We start from the raw sequence: 20,185 nt of genomic DNA on the forward strand, positions 1-20,185 counted from the left end.
GCCAAAAAATTTAAAAAATAATAATAATAAAAAAATTAAATTAAAAAGCCATGATGGGGACTTCTGTTTCCATTGCCATAATATTTCTATTCTATTCCAATGTTGGTTGCATTCACTATGTGATAATTAACGGAGCTATACATTTTGTTTGGGCATTTATCTATATGTGTTTTATATCTGAAACAATTTTTTAAGTTAACCCAGAGTAGTTTCTGTGTATGATTTTTAAAAAAAGACCTATTCTTCTATACAATGGAGAAAAGACAGCCTCTTCAATAAATGGTGCTGGGAAAACTGGACAGCTACATGTAAAAGAATGAAATTAGAACACTCCCTAACACCATACACAAAAATAAACTCAAAATGAATTAAAGACCTAGATGTAAGGTCAGACACTATAAAACTCTTAGAGGAAAACATAGGCAAAACACTCTACGACATAAATCACAGCAAGATCCTTTTGGACCCACCTCCTAGAGAAGTGGAAATAAAAACAAGAATAAACAAATGGGACCTAATGAAACTTAAAAGCTTTTGCACAGCAAAGGAAACCATAAACAAGATGAAAAGGCAACCCTCAGAATGGGAGAAAATATTTGCAAATGAAGCAACTGACAAAGGATTAATCTCCAAAATTTACAAGCAGCTCATGCAACTCAATATCAAAAAAACAAACAACCCAATACAAAAATGGGCAGAAGACCTACATAGACATTTCTCCAAAGAAGATATACAGATTGCCAACAAACACATGAAAGAATGCTCAACATCACTAATCATCAGAGAAATGCAAATCAAAACTACAGTGAGGGGCTTCCCTGGTGGCGCAGTGGTTGAGAATCTGCCTGCCAATGCAGGGGACACGGGTTCGAGCCCTGGTCTGGGAAGATCCCACATGCCACAGAACAGCTGGGCCCGTGAGCCACAATTACTGAGCCTGCGCGTCTGGAGCCTGTGCTCCGCGACAGGAGAGGCTGCGACAGTGAGAGGCCCGCGCACCGCGATGAAGAGTGGCCCCCGCTTGCCACAACTAGAGAAAGCCCTCGCACAGAAACGAAGACCCAACACAGCCATAAATAAAATAAATAAATAAAATTAAAAAAAAAAAAAACTACAGTGAGGTATCACCTCACACCTGTCAGAATGGCCATCATCAAAAAATCTACAAACAGTAAACGGTGGAGAGGGTGTGGAGAAAAGGGAACCCTCTTGCACTGCTGGTGGGAATGTAAATTGATACAGCCAGTATGGAGCACAGTATGGAGGTTCCTTAAAAAACTAAAAATAGAATTACCATATGACCCAGCAATCCCACTACTGGGCATATACCCAGAGAAAACCGTAATTCAAAAAGACACATGCACCCGAATGTTCATTGCAGCACTATTTACAATAGCCAGGTCATGGAAGCAACCTAAATGCCCATCAACAGATGAATGGATAAAGAAGATGTGGTACATATATACAATGGAATATTACTCAGCCATAAAAAGGAACGAAATTGAGTCATTTGTTGAGAAGTGGATGGATCTAGAGACTGTCATACAGAGTGAAGTAAGTCAGAAAGAGGAAAACAAATACCATATGCTAACACATATATATGGAATCTAAAAAAAAAAAAAAAAAAGGTCATGAAGAACCTAGGGGCAGGAGAGGAATAAAGACGCAGATGTAGAGAATGGACTTGAGGACATGGGGAGGGGGAAGGGGAAGCTGGGACGAAGTGAGAGAGTGGCATGATGGACATATATACACTACCAAATGTAAAATAGATAGCTAGTGGGAAGCAGCCGCATAGCACAGGGAGATCAGCTCGGTGCTTTGTGACCACCTAGAGGGGTGGGATAGGGAGGGTGGGAGGGAGATGCAAGAGGGAGGAGATATGGGGATATATGTATATGTATAGCTGATTCAGTTTGTTATAAAGCAGACACTAACACACCATTGTAAAGCAATTATACTCCAATAAAGATGTTTTTAAAAAAAAAAGACCTATTCAGAATAACACAAGAATTAGCCCACGGTTCAATACTGCAAATAAGATACAACTTCAGATTCATGTGTACTATAGAATTTTTCTCACTTTCATAAACAGATACAAAAATATGATAGCATAATGTATTAACAATCATAATTACATATTATTATTAATTAATGACATATCCACCACTGTTAAAGATCACTTGTTTTCATCTGCCAGTGCCCCAGTCTTTTCCACAGGTACTATTTCTCCCATCTCACCTCTTCAATGGGTAGGTCCTGGAGCTGTGGTAAGGAGCAAGACAGGATTCCAATAAGGAATGGAGTAGGTGAGCACACAATGTCGATCATAGACGCTGGCAGGACTGGGATGTAGGTATGCTGCCAGGTGAATGGATACAGTGTGGCAACCACAGCATGGCCACATTTTGACAGGGTGCTAGCCAGAGGAGAAAGCAAATGGTGTCATATAAAGAGCAACAATGGAGGGCATTTCAGACATTACGTTACAGAATTACAAAGTGATGCCAGTTAGTGATCACAGATTAACAATTCTGTGATTACTCATTAAATTTTAACATTTTATTTAAATTTTAACTTAATTTACTGAATATCTTTAATCTCAATCTAGCTGTTTCCCACAATTTATATTGCTAAAAGCTAGTGTGTACTTAGAAAAGCAATACCAATTTTTAACAACAGTTTAAACAAAACACAATTTGAAGGTAAATTAATTGCAACCCCCAAAAGTCACTGTTATAGCCGAATGCAAATAGCTTTTGGATTATCCATGTCACTATAGCATTAGGTAATTGAGAGCCTACCTAAGTGTTTTCTAATATGCCCAAATTTTAAAATAGTAAGAACAAGTAAAACAACAGTCTGAAGTGACATATTTTACTTATTTCTCACCTTAGGCTGTTGGCAACAAAGATTATCCTCCGCTCCAAAAGGAGAGAGGCACAGACCCGAATGAGATGGCACACACTCAGGCACTTAAAGAGACATTCAAAATCAACATGTTCCAATCGTGAGTCCAGCGGTCGGCACAGTTCAATTGACTGAAATGCAAAATTTGAATCAGGGGAGCTGAGGTGGAAAAACAATCCCTAATGACAATACTAATGGATCTTGTCATTCTTTTACAGGTTAAATTCAAGAGAGAGGGTCTGCTACAAAGAGTTTGTGAAGCTGCCTACACTAATGCCAAGACTTAAATTTTATTTTATTTTTATTTATTTATTTATTTATGGCTGTGTTGGGTCTTTGTTTCCGTGCGAGGGCTTTCTCCAGTTGCGGCAAGCAGGGGCCACTCTTCATCGCGGTGCGCGGGCCTCTCACTAACGCGGCCTCTCTTGTTGCGGAGCACAGGCTCCAGACGCACAGGCTCAGTAGTCGTGGCTCACGGGCCTAGTTGCTCCGTGGCATGTGGGATCTTCCCAGACCAGGGCTCGAACCCGTGTCCCCTGCATTGGCAGCAGATTCCCAACCACTGCGCCACCAGGGAAGCCCTAATGCCAAGACTTAATACCTTATTTTTGGGCTGTAAATTTCTGGTGAAATCTTTCATCCCACTGGACAATAGTACGTATAATCTTCATTTATCACACTGAAATAGACATTATGCAGGGGCTCAATCTACGAATGGTAGAAAACCTCTGGTTCCTGGGTCTAGCATCAACTATCTCACAGATCAATTGGATGTTTCTCCAGTGCTTTTGTGACCAAAACATATTCTGTGCAGTTTATGAAAAAGAGAAAACTATCCTCTAAAATTTCTATCAGGTAAGGCCTACTAGTGTAAGGCCTGCTTTTTGGCAGGTATCAAACCTTTTCAAAATGAACTAACTTACCTCATCTCCAGCCCCAGGGAGGTAGCTCTTTACTGTGATGGTGCATCCAGGAGCTGGGAAAGGAGCTTCCATGACACTTCGCATAAATGGGTAAACCAAAGCTGGAGACATTTCTCTTCTCTTCTCTACTTCATCCAGAATCTACATACACACAAAAGAAATTTTTTTTTTAATTAGGGACTCAGTTCAAAAACATAAAAGAATCCTTTTGAAGGAACTGCCAAACTGGGTGCACAAACTTGAAAATAATACCAACAGATTTTAAGACAGATACGCTTCTGCAACCAATAAAACTTCATTAAAGGCATCATTTCTCTTAGAGGTACCTTTAAATCTCCAAGAAAAGTTAGTAAAATAAGTCAACTTAATTTTAGAAGAGAAGCCCCTTTTTATATCACTAAGGCAGGGGCAAAGAAGGTGACACAATAATACCCTGCAGTTTGGTGTCTGGGAAAGACATGAGACAAGATAAACTTCAGGCAATGTTTTGCTTTAAGCTGGGAGGTTTAGCAAACCAAAATGAGGATGACGGGGCAACATCATCTGGATTAGAGGTCTGAATTTAAGCCTTCAAACCCGTCGTTCTAATCTACTAATGGGGAACCCTTTCTAAAGTAGTATGTTAAAGTCTAGGCCACTTAACATTGTCTAGTGAAGTCATCAGAAACAAAAACCTACTCAGAGCTCAGAAAGGACACCACTTTTCATAGGGCCCATTCTCCACTCACCTTTGAAAAAAGGTTGAAGCAGCCTAGGCGACTGACCATGCAGTATACCTCAGGGAGTCGCTTTCCTTTGCCTTCTGGCTAAAAAAAAAGACAACAACAACAAAGCAAAAATTAAGCAGCACAAGTCTTTTCTAATTTGGACTATTAATACCTCAATACTCCTTAGTATAGAGTAGGAACCAAAGCTCTCATTCTCAATGAACACTGAAAGATGAGAAAACACTAAAAAAAAACAATGATAGTATGATTTATTCCAGTTTAGTGACGGCATATAAGCAAGAAGTAACTCAGAGCTCCCTCGATTGGCTCACTGTACTCCATTCCTCACATATAACCAGACTGACTTCAGCTACAATGTCAGTGCTTTCTTCATCTATTTCAAACAAACAAATAAATAAAATAAATCCATACCGTTTCTATTATGGAACACTGTGGCTAACCTCCACCTTGCTCTTACTGTTTAAAGCTAACATAGCTTCAGGACTTTCCTGGTGGTCCAGTGGTAAAGAATCCTCCTTCCAGTGCAGGGGACTCGGGTTCAATCCTTGGTCAGGGAACTAAGATCCCACATGCCGTGGGGCAACTAAGCCCGTGAGCCACAACTACTGAGCTCATGCACCTCAACTAGAGAGCCTGTGTGCCGCAAACTACAGAGCCCACACGCTCCGGAGCCCGTAAGCCACAACTGGAGAGAGAAAACTCGCACGGTACAACTAGAGAGAAACCCGTGTGCCACAACTAGAGAAAAGCCCACATGCCACAACTAAGATCCTGCGTGCTGCAACTAAGACCCAACGCAGCCAAAAAAAATAAAGAAAATAAATCATAAATAAAATAAAGATACAAAGCTTAACTAGCTTCTTTATAATACACAGATCACTGAGTAGCCCCCAAACTCATCTAGAGATCGTGTTTCTGAAGTTCCTAGTCTGACTCTTTTGTTCCTCTACCAAAGCTGCCTGTAGCACAAGTCTGAGACTTACCAAGAGCTTCTTACAGTAACCAAACCACCGGCTCCCATCTTCACCAGTCAAGACAAAGGAGAACGTTTCACTGAAAAAAACAGTCAATAGTTTGAGATCCAAACAACTGCTTATGACATTCCTTGGAACAAGCAATTAAAAATTAGAGTCCAACAGCAGTCATTTTGTGATGTAAGAGGAGGCAGCAATATTATATTTATTGCAAGTCACATTCCTCCTGAGGGAGAATGCCCAGCCCTTGAGAATATCTTGCTCTGTACTGGAGTGAGAGAATAGAATGTGATGAGCTGCTGATGCCGCTGCCTCCTTTTACTTTCTTATTTATCCAGTCCAGTTATTAATCAAGCCTATTGTCCTTTTGTTGAACGTCCAGTTTAGTCAAATATATAGGTAAACTATAAAGAAATTTGATAAGCTATTCTTCCCTTCCAAATTCTTCTATTTAGTTCTGAGAGGTCATATGGAACTGTGATAGGGAAAAGATTATATCCTTAATACATAAAAACTATTAGGAAAATTATCATCTCATTAGAAACACTGGTAAAAAATATGCATAGATAATTTACAAAATGAAGACCTAGAGATGCCCAAGAAATAAATTCATTAACAAGCAAAAGAAATTCAAATCTGAACAATATATACATATGTCTATATCTGGCCACGAATAAAGATTGGAAGGGAACATCTCAAAACATTTACAGTGATTATCTCTGAGTAGCCAGAATGCCAATGATTTTTAATTTCTGCTTTTTATTTACTCCTCTGTATTTTTCAGACATTCTAGAATAAACACACATAACTCTTGGGAGGGGGGAAAGCCAACCATGCAGCAGCCAGGCCAATAAGAAAGAAGCTGCCTATGCGATTAGTACAACTGACAGCACAAGAGCTTCAGGGTTGATGGCTCAGAGATGAGAGCGGCGATCAGGCTAAACTGGTTAGGAGAGACAGGAGCATAGTCTGGAGGCAACGTGGGGTGGAAGGGCAGAGCTACTTAGGCAACAGCTGAGGCTGTCTTCCAGCAGGTCATTGGCATGTGATATGGTTCACATAATCACGCTTTTCAGCCTAAATACATGATCAATAATTACAGTTTTGAACAAAGCAGTTATCTATTTACAAGCAGGATATGAAACAATGATGGTTTATTAATTGAAAATAGTAATTTCCTCTAGATACTGGGAAGCAATTTCTTATAATTCCCTTCTCAATATACTTACACCTTCCAAACTAGAGCTCCCTCTTCGTACAAGTTCGACAGGGAACATACAATCTGAGCTATGGCTTCTTCTAATGACTTGAAGGAGATACAAGATGCAGATATTGCCACGTTTTATCTCTGTTTCTCAGTCCCTAAGTTCAAGTCTTTCTTCCTTTTCTGTCCACTTGGTGGCATTTCTGATTATATGTAAAGTGGAACTTTTTTTTCTGCAGAATTGGCAAATTGAAGAGACTCTCAAACTTGTTTTCCCTTTGACACTGTGTTTTTCTTTTTTGAGCCCCACATAGGAAATGTCCTAATTGTTTCTTCCTTTCCTCCCACTGCATCCTTGATCTGCCACAGAGTCCACATAGCTTCACTGCTGGCTCTATCTGTTTCTCAAAGATTCTGGTTCTACTTTTGCTCGTCCTACAAATAGAAATCAGATAAAGTAGTCTATTTACCTCTTGAGTTCTGAGGTCGGCACCCAGTCCTTTGAATCAGGAAAACAAAATTTTGGGATAACTTTGAGCCTCTCTTCAGTGTCTCTGGATTGCTTAATGCCATGATCACCCTGAAAAAAAATAACACTGTAAGTGACTAATAGTCTATGTAAGTGGAGTACAGAAATAAACTCAGCCTGGTCTTAGGAAAAGAGGTCTCTGATAAGTCTAGGTAGGTGTCTCAGAGTGGTTTTGTGCTATTTAATAAAACAGGAAGGCCAAGACTGGTAATCACTGAAAACATACTGAGAACTGAGTTTCTAAGGAAAAAGAATTCTGGTTTTACACAGAGAGGGTACTTATGGAGATCCTATAATCTGATGTAAGAGAAATGATTGAAAACAGTTTCTTAGCTAGAGGAAGAATCTTAATTCACAATTCACATACTAGTGAGAATATTTTTAAGAATCATGGAACATAAAATAAATGAAAATCTACTCTACAATACACTGACAGCAAAAACCTAGTTAGCTCAAGACACTCTCTGATCAATAATCCAAGATGTTTTGAAAAGGCAGATGAACATTACTTAGAAAAGATACTATTTTTAGAATCCACCCCATATATAATCATTTCCCTTAGCATATAATCTTTGCTACCTAATTATGGGTTTGCAACTTCCTGTAAGATTTTAGCATGGAAGACCTTTTGTGCAAGTCTGGTATTGTACTTTAAAGGACAGTCTAAATTTAGTTAAACCAAAAGACATTTTAAAATTAGTATAAAAACAAGCAGATAAGTCTAACTACCATATTGCCTTCATGTAACTAATACCAATGATCTATCCTTTAATTTCTAAAACAAAACATGCAGCCATTCTGGGTCATTTAGATATTAAGCTCTTAAGAAATGGAAAAGCATTCTAACAAAATTTTAGTTGTGTCATAGTCTATTATTTTTATATTGTTAAATGATTCACAATCATCTTCATTCAAGGTTTTCCACATCAGAATCAAGAGGGGCTCAGGCAGCTCTTGCCCTCCCAGACTTATAGATGCCTAATGCACAATAACACCAAGTAACTCGCTTAGAGACATCCTTGAATTACTGTCAGAGTCAACTGGGTCCTCATCTGGTTCCAAACCCATAACTCACGCTGTGTTGAAAACAGGTTCAACCTCGAGATTTCTCTTTGCAAATGTAAGACTGATGAACAACAGAGAAAAAAATTAAGCTCCTCTTTATGGGAAATTTGATTCCTCAAGACTATCTAGATTACATTATTTTAGACTCTTATGGTACTGTGTTACTAAAGAGTGAGGTGACACTGTGCTCTCAGGCCACACTGAGGAATTTTATAAGAAATTAAACATTGATTTATTTACAGCAGGAATGTTGGTGAGGACTTTCTTAAAAAATGAGACCCCATGCAGGAAATGTCTCAGATTTCAGTTCAGTTGTGCTTCACTAGCTTTTTTTTTTTTTTTTTTTTGGCTGCGTTGGGTCTTCGTTGCTGCTCGCGGGCTTTCCCTAGTTGCGGCAAGCGGGGGCTACTCTTCGTTGCGGTGTGTGGGCTTCTCATTGCGGTGGCTTCTCTTGTTGTGGCATATGGGCTGTAGGCGTGCGGGTTTCAGTAGTTGTGGCATGCAGGCTCAGTAGTTGTGGCTCGAGGGCTCTAGAGCACAGGCTCAGTAGTTGTGGCGCACGGGCTTAGTTGCTCCACAGCATGTGGGATCTTCCAGGACCAGGGCTCGAACCCGTGTCCCCTGCATTGGTAGGCGGATTCTTAACCACTGCACCACCAGGGAAGCCCTTCACTAGCTTTTCTAGTGAAACATGCAACTCAGGGTTTAAACCCAAAGTCCTAAAGTTTCTGAGCAGATAATGAGAGAAGTGGTCCAAGTAGTAAGCTGGAGTGTGAGTAAATGTCCCTGTTTAAAGGGATCACTCCTTCCCAAGGCCAGCTACATAATTTGCAGAGCACAGTGCAAGATGAAAAACTGTGAGTCCCTTGTTCAAAAAGCAGGAAAAAAAAAATGTAAAATGAAATATAAAACTTGTTACTTTCTTCTGTGGTTTCTTTCTCAACCTGCAATGGGGTTTTTGATTTTCTACTTAATGGCATGCTCCCTCAGGGCACGAGGATCCTGGGGACAAGTGCAGACCCTCACAGGTGCCCAGGGACCCTGGCCTGCAATCTGGTGCCCAAGTGGCCCACCAGCTGCTGGGTTTCCCCTCGGGCCAGCTGCAGGACTGAAACTCTGTGTCCTGACTAGGGGTGGGAAAGTTGAGCCAAGGACCTCCCTTCCCACGGGCCCACTACTCCAACCCGCAGCAGCTGGGCGACCCTCAAGGGGTTGTAGCCTCCACATGGGGATGTGCTTAGTACTTGGACTGGGGGTGGTGAAAACGCTTGCTCCCCCAGGCCACCCACTGAACACAGTAGCAATGCCCAGGGCAGGGAAGGATCTACCATGTGTTGGTTGCTTAAGACACTTCGGGGTTAATGCTTGCCTGATTCTGACCCCCCCCCCCATGCCTGTGCAGAGGGTGGCAGCAGTCACTGAGTGAGGACTGAAAGGGGGAAGCCAGACAGGGCCCGGGGAACCAAGGGGTAGGAGTGAGGACAACTGGAGAACCCATCCTGGAGAGGCGGCAGCAGGTGACAGCATACATGAGCCAAGGCTTTAAGACCTTGGCACGTGCCCCACTGTCTCATCAGATCTCACTCCTCACTTACAAAACACAGATTCAAATATAAAATTATTAAGAACTTCAACGGTGACTGCGGAGCAGGGTGCAGGGCCCTTGCAAGTGAGGGGCCTTGTGTGACTGCACTGGTCACATGCCCATGAAGTCAGTCCTGCTCCTTACTCAGCTTCAGCCAATTCATGCCACTTCGGAATGTAGGCTAAGTGTTGGCAGTCTTTCTAGTTTCTCAGGAGAAAGCAGAAATACAGATTTTTATGTGAAATATGACTTTTAAACAAAAAGTTGACAACAAAAATTTTATTATTTTATTACTGTGCAAACCCAAAAAACATATCTGTGGGCTAAATATGCTCAGAGGCCATCAGTTTGTTAAGCCCTGATGTAATGATCATGCTCTTTGTATTTACGGCCACAAAGCTCAGAGCCACATTTGGGGTCTATTTTGTAAGCTCTGGGAGGGCAGGGACCGAGAAGATCTATTTCAGTTGTATCCCCAGCACCTAATCTTGGCAAATAGTAGGTATTTATGAAATACTGATTAAATAAATGAATGAATTATTTTGTGAAAAAGGTATTGTAAATGAAATAATACCGTTAATAACAGTTACCATTTATCAACTGTTACTATGTGCAAGGAACTGGATTAAGCACGTTATACACATTATCTCATTAAATCCTCACTAATAGGGAGTAACATTACATAGTGCTTACTGTATGCTAGACACTGTTCTAAGTGCCTTATATTAATTATAATTAGCTCATTTAATCCTCACCACAACTCCATGGGGTAGACACTATGAAGATTATTCCCCTTTGACCAATGAAGAAAATGAGGCACAGAGCAGTGTAACTGCTCCAAGTCACACAGCTAATCAGTGGCAAATGCAGATAGCTGGCTTACACTCCATGCTCTGACTGCTACCCTGCTCTGCCACATTTATCAGTCCCCTCATTAAGGATGAGAAAATTGAGGCTCTGTAACTTGCTAAAGGTCACTTAGTAAATAGCAGAGCAAAAGATAAAAACCCAACTTGAATAATGAGCTTTAATTCCCCCTTGGTTACAGCTTATGCCTGATACAAGATATCATCAGAGTGCACCGGATCCTACAAGAAGTACAGTATTAGTAAAAGCTAACTGAGACGACAGTAAACAAGAAGAGAGGGAATAAATGCACAGAGACACAGAAACGTTCCTGGATGCCTCAGAGCCTCCATGCACTTACCTTGCTAGGGAATTGTTGTATGATCTGGGGAATGTAGCTTATTTCTGATGGCTTCTTCTGTAGAGACACCACCACAAAAAGTTCAAACAGCTGCTGCTCCTGGAATTCAATTAGATCCCGCTCTAAGGTCTGGTAGTGAGGATTCCTCTTGGAAGATTGCTGCAGTTGTGCTATGCGCTTGTAGCGACCTGCGATGAGATCACAGAGTCTTGTTTTCCTTTATAGCCCTATCTTCCCTCCAGCACCCAGAGGTCATGACCCACGCGGGACTAGTCTTCACTCAGTCGTTGCTAATGAATGTTGACTAACCAATGTCTGCCACCCAGACATACTTGTTAGGGCTATGACATACTTGGACAAGTGCAGATTCTCACAAGCACCTGGGGGCCCTGCAGGGGGACTGATGCTCTGTGTCCCAACCGATACCTATGTATGTCCCAACACATACTCTGTGCCATCCCATCTTGCATGGCATGACACCAGGATACATGGAAAATGTCAGGTAAAAGCACTGGCCTGACAAAAGATGCCATTTTGGGGACCATCAAATCATAGGTGGGGGAAAAGATTTGATAAAAGAACTGAGTCCTATAGAAGGTAAGTTCCTAAAGAGACAAGTTTGATAAAATTAAAACAAAAACTGGGGCTTCCCTGGTGGCGCAGTGGTTGAGAGTCTGCCTGCCGATGCAGGGGACACGGGTTCGAGCCCTGGTCTGGGAAGATCCCACATGCCACGGAGCAACTAGGCCCGTGAGCCACAGCTACTGAGCCTGCGCGTCTGGAGCCTGTGCTCCGCAGCAAGAGGGGCCGAGATAGTGAGAGGCCCACGCACTGCGATGAAGAGTGGCCGCCACTTCCCGCAACTAGAGAAAGCCCTCGCACAGAAATGAAGACCCAACACAGCCAAAAATAAATAAATAAATAAGTAAATAAAGGAGTTCCTTTAAAAAAAAAAAAAAAAATTAAAACAAAAACTATCCTCACATTAAAGAAATGTTCTTTTCCCTTCTCTCCTTGGCATATATTACTGATAATGGACATATACTTATATCAATAAATGGTGCTAAATGCAAGAGAGAAAAATGACATGTAAGAAGGTATCCATTAGCAGACTATTTCTCAAAAGAAAGAATTCATAGAAGCATACTATTTAAACAGTATGAGCAATCCCACCCAAAAGTGGATACCATTTATCCTTTATTCTCATTTATCTCTAAATTCTGAATAATTTGGGGTAGTCTCCACTAGGGGACATGCAGTACTTGCAGAAGAAATAGTCTAAGCATCCCAGAGATTTGCTTATGTGTCATTCTGAGCCAATGATGGAAAGACTCATCCTCTAATTGTTTTGTTTTTCTTTTGAGATATGATGCATTCTGCCCCCAAAGAAGTTACAATGTAGATCAAGATATTAAGAACACTTAAAAAATAATTTTGGAGTGCCTCTCCAAAATTATCCAGTACATTTAGTGCTCTAGGCAAACCTTCCTTACTCCAAAGGGCTCAGTTCAAGTCAAGAAAATTTTAGGGCCTGTTTCTCAGTAGCAACAGAACAAAATTAATCATCTTTACACATCCAAGCTGAACCTGATGATGACTTAAGTTTCACCTTCAGTCAGGCTACAGAATCAAACACCTGAAGCAATTTAGGCTACTGGTAGGAGCACATGATTATTAATCATAAGATCAGAGTATCAGACCTGGAACTGCCCTGTACTCAGCTTTGATAATTCAGGTCTCCTATTTTTTCCATGCTTCAGTTAAACAGAAACTAAATAATTTGCTGTGAAAACCCATTAGGATGAAGGATACAGAGCACTATGACTGCTTGAACAAATACAGCCAAAAATGCACGGCATCTTCTACATTCTAACAGAAAGTAAATGGCACAATAATTTAGAATATAAGTACCTATGAATAAGAAACAGATCAGTGTTTCCTGTCCCAATGTCAGAGATATCTAAGATACTCAAATGAGTGACTATGAAAAACTCAGATATTTAATGCAAAGTATTTGCCTCAGAGAATGACTCACATACTCTGTTTTGGCTGCTGCACATATGTCTGAATGTGCAGGTCTGCCGCTCCCCTCTTAAGATGGACGAACATTCCATCTTAAGAACTACACTGGTCTGCCTCACTACACCACAGGAGGTTTTTAATGCTGTCAAACATCTGACAGTGTACTGTTTAGTTCCCCAAATCTCAACAGGTTCTTATAATGAAGAAATCACCGACAAAGTGAAACTTCGTGTAGAAAAAACATGCTTAATCACAAAGGTAGGTGCCACTCCACCTACAACCAGGATCATCACGCGAAAGGGAGCAGCCCCACTGACTCACTCACTCTTTGGCAGATATTCGGCATCACTTTCGTACCCACTGGTTTCACCTGAAAAGAAAGAGCTTCCATTTGTACTGTCCAACAAGAACAGGCAGAACACGAGGACGAAAACAACGTAAAAGCTCCACAGACCTGGGGACTTACTTGGAGTAAGGAATAATTAAGGATGCTGAGCCTTTCTCCAAACCACTTAGCTCTATCAGGGCAGGACAGGTGCAAAAAAGAATAAAAGGCTCAGAGAAGAAACTATTCCATTCCATCTTCTTCCCATACCCACCTCCCTCCTCAGTTCCCCTCTCATTCTTAACTCTAGAAATTAACAGCAGTTCAGACTAGTTTTAGAAAGCCTTGATCAGAGTGGATTTGATTTCTACCTTCATATCGTTGTCTTTATATTCCCAAATAAGGTATCAAAGGTAAAACACCAACCTGGCTAAACAAAAATCTCAATACGGAACACACTATGAATTTAGATTAACAGGAAAATGTTAGGCTAAGAAAGATTACCAAATAAGTTTATGAAGTAATATTCTACCTCTTTTATGATGCTTCTAAGCCACCTCTAATGCCAAACTAAACTGAACTTTACTCTGAATTCTTATAGTACTCAAATGGCTTTGAACTGCTCTTATTTTCCACAATTGGATTTTAAGTATCTTGAGGCTAAGGGGCTTTGTTTTTAGAAGGGAATGTTCTGTACAATACTAGGCACATTGTCAATTTACCAAAAAAAAAAAAAGTAAGAAAGAAAACAACCAAAACACAAAACAAAACACCGTGAACAGGTGAACGAAAAATTTCTAAATTAAGTCTTAAAAGTTAAAGCAAAATTTTAAAATATAAAGAAAGGGAAAAAATTTTAATGTATCAGGAAAAACAAGGACTAGGAGTCATAAATGAAAAATGTATGGAAGTTTGATTGTATAAAAATGTAAAATTTCTAATCTAATAAAAAATCATTAGCAAATTCAAAAGGTAAATAAACTGGGGGAATATTTGTAATCCACATTGCAGACGCAAGGCTAAGTTTCTTAATATTCAAATAGCTGTTACAAATGAATAAGGAAAAACACAGCACAACAAAAAAAATGAATAAAAGAGTAGGAATAGGTAATTTATAGAAAAAGATTGATAACTATTGATAAACATAACTGTCCAAATTCATAATTAATAAAATAAAATAAATTTAATAAATTAAAACAATAAGTAAGATACACTTTTCAACCATGAGACTGGCAAAAAATAAAAAGCTCTAATAAAACACAGTATTAATGAAGATTACAAGGAAAAAACCATTTTCAAAAGCTCTTCATAGAAATATAAAGCTGTTTTTTTTTAAGCTGTTAAAATCTATTTGTGAGACAATTTGGCAGCAGTTATAAAAATTTTAATTTATGTGTTCTTTAAAGTATGTGTTCTTTGATTAAGTACACTGCTAGGAACTTATTCTACAGATGTATTCTTCCCAATATACAAAAAAATATATAAACAAAAAATGTATATTACAGCATTGTTTGAAGAAAAAAAATCTATATCTATATATCTACCTATCTATTTATAAAAGTTAATTATCCACAGGTTAAATAAAATGTTAGAAACAGCCAAAATGTCTACCAGCTAAATAAAATTCTTTTACATCTATACCAAGAAATACAGTACAGCTATGTGGATCTCTATGCATTGATACCAAAAGAGCTCCAAAGTATATTAATTATATTTTTTTTAAAAAAGCAAGACATACAAAGTCTGAATAGTGTAAAACTATTTGGGGAGAAAAAATATTTGCATGTGCATAAGATTTTCTGGGAGTAGTAGGAGGAGGTTTGGGAAACTTTGGCTTTCCGTTTTATGTTATTCTATATTATTGTAATTTCTTGCTGTGCTCATTTTAATTTTGTAATAAGGAGGAAGAGAACATTAAAAAAAATACTGTCTCTTCATTAGATATGTGGGAAAGGTACACAAGACATGTTACAGAAAAAGCAAGTATTTAAATATTGTGTACTATACAGGTTTTATAACTTCAAACTAACTACAATGACAAAAAGTATACTGGGGCTATAAAATGTTGTTCAGCATGAAAGAACAAACACTGTGAGCTCCTGAGTCCTATTTGTATCCTTAGCACCAAGCACCTCTTGGGAGCCCATGAAGTGTTTGGAAAGAAAAAAAAAAGAAAGAGGGAAGGGAGGAAAGGTAATTTACCTGGAAAAGACCTTACAAAAGATCACTTAAATGGCTTTAACATATTCACATCTATGGGTTTTGACGATCTGCATTCCAAGACACTGAATGAAGGTTAAGGGGTTTATAAGCCAATAGGAAAATCTGTTGAGAATCTGTAGGGATCAAAAAAGTACTAGGTTGTCCCTTTTTTAAATGTGACTTCAACACACAAAATTATAATTTTGAAGAAGGACAATAAATCATTTTGTGATACCTGATAACTGAGAGTTAAGAACTGTTTAGGTTGTAACAGATTCAGTAAAACCTAGCATGTACTGGCAGAGTAGGTAAATATAATTATCTGGTTCTATGAGGCATCGTTGATATACAGACAAAAGCTTAAGGAGGTAAACAAAAATCTGAGAACTGTGACTATTGAGCCAGGAGATCCTCAGGCATGAGAGAAATTCCTCGGGTCCACTGAAGGAGTTGGCCACAGAGACTGAGTAAATGCATATTTCCTTTGAGCCACGCAAAAGAAAACAAATTTGTAGGGACTACTCCTTTTTGTGTGTGTATGTGTTATAAGTTGGCAGTTTATGCTCTTAAATCTTTTCTTTTCAATAATGATACAGTGAAAAAAAGGATTTGGCTCTTCAAAAACTTTTCTTAGAGCCAAATTTACTAAAATGTTCCTAATCCATAAAGCATTCAAATAAAATAAGAGATCGGTGATAATCTACCTAGGGTGGCATATCTGGTGAATACAGTTATCAATAGAGTGCTGTTAATATGGGAAAATGATAATGTTTTCTAAGAATTTGTCCTGGTTCCAGTGTCTTGGTATTTCACAAGATTTGTAATTTATAATTTATTTCCTAATTTATAAAACAATAATATTGGCTACATGCGGGTATTTAGAAAAACAATCATAATAGAGAAGATTAAGACTTTGTGGTATCATGTTCCTTGATTCAAATTGATGCTTCCTCCTCTGGCTCAGCTTCTTCCTCTGTAAAATTAGGATAGTCCCTACCTCCCAGTGTGGTCATACGTTATACACCAGATAAAGTACATAAAGAAACTATTACTTCATTCAGTAAATGGTAGCTATTATTATTAACAATAACCAGAAATATTTCTTCTACAGAAGAGAAGGCTGAAATGTTGTAATAACTGCTTCTGAAGATATGAAAACTCACATTTAAAATGGTGATGAGATGATTTTAATCATCACAAAGTAAGAAGAAAGAGTCTTGAATTATTGAATGGGGAAGTTTATTTTCCCATAGTAACTGTTAGAATGAAGAAGAGATTTTCAATGGAAATTAAGAAATTTCTGTCTTTGGAAGTCTGCCAAAATATGAAATATTCTTTTCTGGTATGACTTGGCTGTTGTTTCTCACTTATGAATCTCACAGACAAAAACTGCTAAACTCTACACATCCTTTGCCAGACAACCAAGTTAAAGTTGTAAAGAAAATTCTACAATAATAATTCACTATAGATGTTGAAAGTTTCGTAATTAAGACAATCTAAGTTTTATCTAGGCATCTGAAGGATAAAACTACTGAACTTATTAGATGACTATAGGTTGAGTACCACATACATTCAGTATATATATACTTAATATTTTCATTTCTCCACTGAGAGAGTCTATACTGACAAAAGACTATAAATCAAAGTAGTACTACAAAATAAGAATGCAACCTGTCCATGAAAATTAGTCTCATTGGTTTATAACTATATTTTAATTTATTTACTTATTCATCCAATAGTTATTACTTGGTACAGAACTAAACAAAAGGGATTTGAGGAAGAACAAGAAATAATCCCTTAGCCTAAAGAAGTTTTATGTTTAAGTGGGATAGACAGGAAAGTAAACCAAAAATTATAATTCACATCAAACATTAAATTATATAATGATTCGCCCCTCATATGCTAATAGCTATGGACAGTTGGAACAATTCTTACCTTTAAAGGGAGGTACATCTTTTCCAGTGTAAAGGTGTAACTTTACCCTCTTCTTCCCTCTCTTAGATTCAAATATATCATCTATTTTCAATACAAGCTGAAAAAAGACCAGAAAAGTACAAGTTAAAACAAACACCAACAAGTTTTGCAGCTTGATATTAACTTATTAGTGATTCTCGTTCAGAGAAAGATCCATTTTATAAATAAACACCTTTACATTTTTCAATTTTGAATCTAAAATTATCTTTAGTAAGATGATATGCTATTCTAATACATACTCCATTTAACATGGGTAAGAGAAGTGGGAAAGGATATTTCCTTTCCAGAGGAATTCAGCACGGGCTCTTAGAGAGATTGCTTGTCATTCCATGTCACAACATGCAGGAAATCTGGCTACTGCACTCCATATATTGACCAAGCCTTACCAATGGACTCAAGTTTTTGCTTGCCCAGAGTAGGAAGTGGGATATTTACTCACTTGTAAGGCAGGGTGAGGCACAGTTATGTCTGCTCCCAGGAATTTTTGCAAAGAGAGGATAATCACGCTTAGAAAGCTTTAGTCAAAAGGAATACTCCTTTGCTACTGGGAGCACTAATATTATAATTTATTTTAGAAACACGTCATAAAAATAGGAGATTCTCAAGTATGCCCAAGTACAAAACAATGTTCCATTTAATATGCATTATTCATTACAATTCTTTCTTTGCTTCTGGGAAGTGTGTATAAAAGAGACAGACAGACAGACTAGGCTTAAAAAAGAGAAAAGAATTAAAGTTGATCAACAGCCACTTTTAAAAGGAGAAATTGATTAGTTTTTCTATGTATATTTTTCTTAAAATTCCAAACTTTTTCTTAACTATCGATCTTGATTTAACAAATTTAATGCCCAGAATTACAGTTGTTAGGAACATTATATAATATGATAACCAACAAAGTTGCTTGAGAAAAATGCTCTTGTTTTTTCCTTTGTCCTTGTTTCTCTAGCAATCCTGGCAATCCATAGGCAGTGAATCAGTCCACTGCAAGAAAAAGAACATGTGAGAAACATGTGCTTCCAATATGCAGATTATTCCCACATTTTTGGATGAGTTTATTCTTTTAAAGATTTTCATAGCTATAATTCAAATGAAAAGTTACCAATATTCTTAAATATTAGCATTATAAAAAAAAATAAGAGAATCCAACATAAAAAGGTATTGCTAGGGGCTATAGGAAAGATGTATGAGAGTAAACATGTATTTTGGGTACATAAGGACCAAAAATAGTAGAATTATTAATGTGTATTTGAAAAGTATACTTAAAAGTATACTCAAATGTTACAAAGGAGAGGGAACTATCTATTCTAGAAATATGAGATAAAGTAATAAACTTTAAATTTTGATTATGAGCTAGGAGCCTATAATTACCTTCTAGTTACAGGAAATACTGTAGAATAGTCTTCCTAAGAAATGATGGAAACCATATTGCTGTACACACTTGACACAAACAATATAAAACATTAGGAAATCTACTCTAGCAAACAATCCCACACAGATTGCCACAGTAGAGAAAGAAAGGAAGGGTAGGGAAGAGGCATATGGACTAGATCAGTTATTTTCAAACTATGAAACCAGTTTCCCTTCCAGAGATAGCTCTAGTCATCAAAGAGGAAATAAGTGAAAACTGCTTTCCTCATGGAATGTTGTTCCCGAAGATAGTCCAAAACCAAAATTTGTATTGCAAATGAAACATCCTAAAAGGATTTAATCCAAGGAGGGTCACAGGTAGAAATGCTAACAGTCTGTTCCTGCCTGACAATCAAGAATTCATCACCATTTTTCTCTTCCCCACTTCTCAAAAAAACCTTTGGGAAAATATCAGAAGAGGAAAAGTTGGATCATCTCACCTATAATCAGAAAGAGAACAAGCTTTGAGTACTCAAGGGATCCACAGTACATAAAATATTGAGGCATGAAATCAAAAGCACTGCAAATATCCTTGAGTCTCATTAAATTCCACAATCCATAAGTTCTAAATATTTGTTAATGCTATTCCAAGAACCACATCTTAAATACAATTCCTTATGTGTTTGTGTTCTAGCCCCTGTGAACACATGATCTGCTGTTTCTGGAACATGTGGGAGGCTGCTTTGCTGTGCCAGCAATTCTTTTTTTTTTGGAAGTATAGTTGATTTACAATTCTGTGTTAGTTCCTGGTGTACAGGAAAGTGATTGTTATGCATTATATATACATATATCCTGGAAATTCTTTAAACCTCTGATTTTTAAGCAGTCCTCACCATACACAGGAGAAAAAACACCTAAAGGTTTTTTTTTCCAGAGAGATCAGTTTAGTGCTTTAAAAAAACTCTGTGTCTTTAACACTTCACATATTAAAGAGGGAGGGGCAGGAAATGGATCAGAAGAATTAAAGTAACTGTGGAATAGAATATTTCCCAAGGAACCAATCAGCAGTTACTACACCAAGAAACAGCTATGACTTTTGTTTAATGTTAAAATCAGGTATAGAAATCATGTGCTAAATGAATATAGCTAATTCAGATGGGATTAAAGAAAGGAATACTATTTAAATGATT

General features: G+C 38.1%; 1 protein-coding gene across 2 annotated transcripts in view; it reads right to left on the minus strand.

The window, feature by feature from the left end:
- The window catches only part of DENND2C (DENN domain containing 2C), a 95,177-nt gene that overhangs the window by 14,879 nt on the left and 60,113 nt on the right, over positions 1-20,185 (minus strand). For both annotated transcript variants that reach the window (XM_059928507.1, XM_059928497.1), the window contains exons 6-14: positions 17,610-17,706; positions 13,473-13,517; positions 11,126-11,313; positions 7,210-7,319; positions 5,545-5,614; positions 4,562-4,639; positions 3,834-3,974; positions 2,893-3,041; positions 2,242-2,419 (exon numbers count right to left, since the gene is read on the minus strand). In XM_059928507.1, coding sequence (XP_059784490.1) covers positions 2,242-2,419; positions 2,893-3,041; positions 3,834-3,974; positions 4,562-4,639; positions 5,545-5,614; positions 7,210-7,319; positions 11,126-11,313; positions 13,473-13,517; positions 17,610-17,706 — 1,056 coding nt within the window. The remainder of the gene's footprint in view (positions 1-2,241; positions 2,420-2,892; positions 3,042-3,833; positions 3,975-4,561; positions 4,640-5,544; positions 5,615-7,209; positions 7,320-11,125; positions 11,314-13,472; positions 13,518-17,609; positions 17,707-20,185) is intronic.

This window comes from Balaenoptera ricei, chromosome 1 (genome assembly GCF_028023285.1).
Source record: "Balaenoptera ricei isolate mBalRic1 chromosome 1, mBalRic1.hap2, whole genome shotgun sequence".
Taxonomy (NCBI): Eukaryota; Metazoa; Chordata; class Mammalia; order Artiodactyla; family Balaenopteridae; genus Balaenoptera; species Balaenoptera ricei.